Below are 3564 nucleotides of genomic sequence, written 5' to 3'. Positions count from 1 at the left end.
GATCAGTACATACACTCACACCATGTGCTAAAACATATTTCAACTTAAATTATATTCAAATTTCATACGTCAACCAACACTTTTCGGTAAATTCATACATTGACCGTGTCTCCGTTAGTCAAATATTGGCGGAGTCTTACGTGGACTTAACGGATGATTACGTGGAAATTAAGTCCAAAACGACGTCGTTTTATTGAAAAAATTGTTTTAAATTGGTTTAAAGTGGAATTCAAACCCGATTTACCCACAATAACCTATCTCCACTCGACCACTCTGCCATGTATGATTCATTGTAATAATACATCACATGTACATATTTAACATTCATCGGTTCCGAAAAATTGATTTCATTTGGTGTACACGAGGATCAAACCCAGGTTCCCTAAATTAACACATCCCCCACTCGACCACTCTGCCATGTATGCTTCACAGTGTGAATGCATAACATATACACATTCATATGTGAATACATCATGTTTCATTATAGCTTCTCACCTTTGGCTTGCTTCCCCTGCAACCCTCAAAATTTAGAAAATGACTATTTGTGCTTGTTCATTCATTAATCCATTAGTTTAATAATCTAGAAAGCAAAATATTCCTTTCAACGTAAATCTACGTATGTGATCTTGTGGTAGTCTCTACTTTAAATGGTAAAAGAAATGGAAAACTGCATCATATACCTAAACCCAAATATGGCTAACAGACTTTAAATCACATAATGCTTAACTGTTATAGTGATTACTATAATAGCTATAATGATGTATTCACATATGAAAATGTATATGTGATGTATTAAAACAGTGAACCATACATGGCAGAGTTGTCGAGTGGGGGATAGGTTATTGTGGTTAACCCGGATTCGATTCACACTTTAAACCAATTTAAAACCATTTTTTTCCAATAAAATGACGTCATTTTGGACTTAATTTCCACGTAATCATCCATTAAGTCCACGTAAGACTCCGTCAATATTTGACTAACGGAGACACGGTCAATGTATGAATTTACCGAAAAGTGTTGGTTGACGTATGAAATTTGAATATAATTTGAGTTGAAGTATATTTTAGCATATAGTGTGAGTGTATGTACTGATAGGGACCGCGACCCTTTGTTGATATATGAATTGACCGTTTTCCCGTAGATTTAACGGATTTCTGTTAAGATATAAATCCGACACATTTTTAAGTTATTATACCAAATCAAATCAAAAACGAATTAGAAAACAAAGAGTGCCCATCTCTCAAGAGGTCAAAAGTCCAAATGAAAACATAACGCGCTAACCTTTCCAATCGCCCAAATCTATGTGTATTTTTCAGTATGGTTCAAACCAGAATAAAGTGCTAACAAGTTTAAATATAGTTTTCAAGAACTTTCCTTCATCAATGGAATCTAAATGTCACTTGCTAAATAGTTTCTAAAACCATCATTAATCCCGATCTCTTAACTGGATTCTTATCTTCAGATAAGAGACGATTCTTAGTTTTTTTTAGATTTTAACTAAGAAAAGTTAAGAACCGTCTCTTAAATAAGAGATATAAGAGCCGTCTCTTAGCTAAAAGATGTAAAAAGAAAAATACAAAAAAAATATCAAATCATAAGTTAAAAACCCAAACTAAGAGACCAGAATTAATCATGCCCTAAAAAAGAGAACCTTCGCATTCGAACCTGACGAGTTTACCCTTAAAGTGATCTTCACATACATCCCGTGTGAACAGTCCCATCTTCAAGTAAAAGACGTTTATACCCTTAAAGTGACCTTCCAAGAAGAAACCAAACCAAAACAATTGGATGTTCCTTCGCCCCTTGCCTGTAGCTTAGTTGTCTTCCATGGATGTTCCTTCTCGGTACTCCCAAACTTCTCTCCCTTTCTATATATATAAAAAAAATCAATCTCATTTCATCATCATCAACAACCTCACAAACACAAAACCCATCTCTCAAAATCATCACTTTCTCTCTCTAATGGCGTCTCCTAAATCCTCAACCAGACCCACCCAGCAAAACCCAGAACCCACTTTCCACGACTTCTTCCCCACGATGGCCGGAACGCTCGGAGGAGAAGGTCTCATCGACGAGCTCTGCAAAGGGTTCGAGCTACTCATGGACAGAGACAGAGGTGTCATCACTTTCGAGAGCTTGCGGCGAAACGCGTCGGCCGTTCTTGGGCTCGGAGACTTGACGGACGAAGATGTAAGGTGTATGATCAACGAAGGGGATTTCGATCGAGACGGTGCGTTGAATCAGATGGAGTTTTGTGTGCTCATGTTTAGGCTTAGTCCTGAACTGATGGAGGCGTCACGGTGTGTTGTCACGGAAGCGATCGAAGAGGAGTTTTGTGATCGAACGCACCGGCGTTGATGATAGAACACTTCTTTCTCCATCAGAGACTTTGACTGATTTGTTTTTACTATTTTTTAATCGATTCTTCTTTTATGTTCTTTCTATGCTCTCTTTGATTTCCCTTGGCAGTTCGTATAAATTGTTGGATATATTATTATAAAACTGATATGGAAAATCATTTGAGAACAAAACATATATAACAAATGCAAATTTATCTCTTTCAGCCTTTTTACCTCCGTGGATGATTTAGTTTTAGGGTGCGGCATGTGAAAGTTGATAAATCACCGCTACGATAACACAATTGTCTTCCCATCCATATCACGAATGTGTATCAGTTTCCATTCCCAGAAGATAAATTGTGTTTGTTTCTAAATTTTGTCATCTCTATGTTGATTCACATCCACCCATTGAATGATCCTTCGTTCTTCCCAACGATTTAAATCAGACGACAACACAAGTGATGGAACTGAGGCTATAGGTGATTAACTGCTTCTGAGAATTATTGGGGAAGGAGAAAATTTTTTATCTGATGCGATAGGTTTCATCAAAGATATGATGTATATAAAATATTATTTTTCTCTAAGTTTCCGAGACGATACTGTGTCTATCAAGTCTTGTTATATCATACTTCATATATGAGATTCGTAATATGTTCATTGAGATTTGAGGTGATGATTTTTATAAGTACATCTCGAACATAATCCTAAAGTCGGATCGGCTATAATCATATCAGAAACATAGCTATATCAGCTTAACTCTATTCTGGTACCATATACAGTAAGTTTTACAAATTTATTACTTTGTATGTAGGTATACTTGAAATGGGAAATTCAGAGCACAACCATTCAACTAAAATATTATTAACATATAGCATAATGTAAATTCCCTTTGGATATATGAATTTTCTTATTCTACGTATATTAGTACACACTAGAACCTCTATAAATTAATAATGTTGGGACTTTAAAATTTTATTAATAGATATTAATTTACAAAAGTTTCATATTTTAGATTTTTTCTATTTTTTTTTCATTTTTATTAATAAAATAAGAAAATATTTGATTTTACCGTATATAAATTATTTAAATTTTAGAACTTTGACTTTCATATTATTTTATTATCTTATTTGGTGTATATTTTTATGTTTCATAGAATTGTTATGTGGTTTTCGATATAATTTTACTAAATATTATCAAAATATATTAAAATATTAAAAAATAAAAG

At 34.1% G+C, this 3564-nt stretch overlaps 1 protein-coding gene across 1 annotated transcript; it reads left to right on the top strand.

The window, feature by feature from the left end:
• Window positions 1–1862: 1862 nt before the first annotated feature.
• On the top strand, window positions 1863–2558 carry LOC106324885 (calcium-binding protein PBP1). The gene has a single exon (XM_013762882.1). It carries the CDS (start codon window positions 1963–1965, stop codon window positions 2356–2358), a length of 396 nt encoding a protein of 131 aa, XP_013618336.1. The 5' UTR covers window positions 1863–1962; the 3' UTR covers window positions 2359–2558.
• Window positions 2559–3564: the final 1006 nt, after the last annotated feature.

Source organism: Brassica oleracea, chromosome C2 (genome assembly GCF_000695525.1).
Source record: "Brassica oleracea var. oleracea cultivar TO1000 chromosome C2, BOL, whole genome shotgun sequence".
Lineage (NCBI taxonomy): Eukaryota > Viridiplantae > Streptophyta > Magnoliopsida > Brassicales > Brassicaceae > Brassica > Brassica oleracea.
The sequence above is the reverse complement of the archived record's forward strand: the minus strand, read 5'-3'. Positions and strand labels throughout refer to the sequence as shown.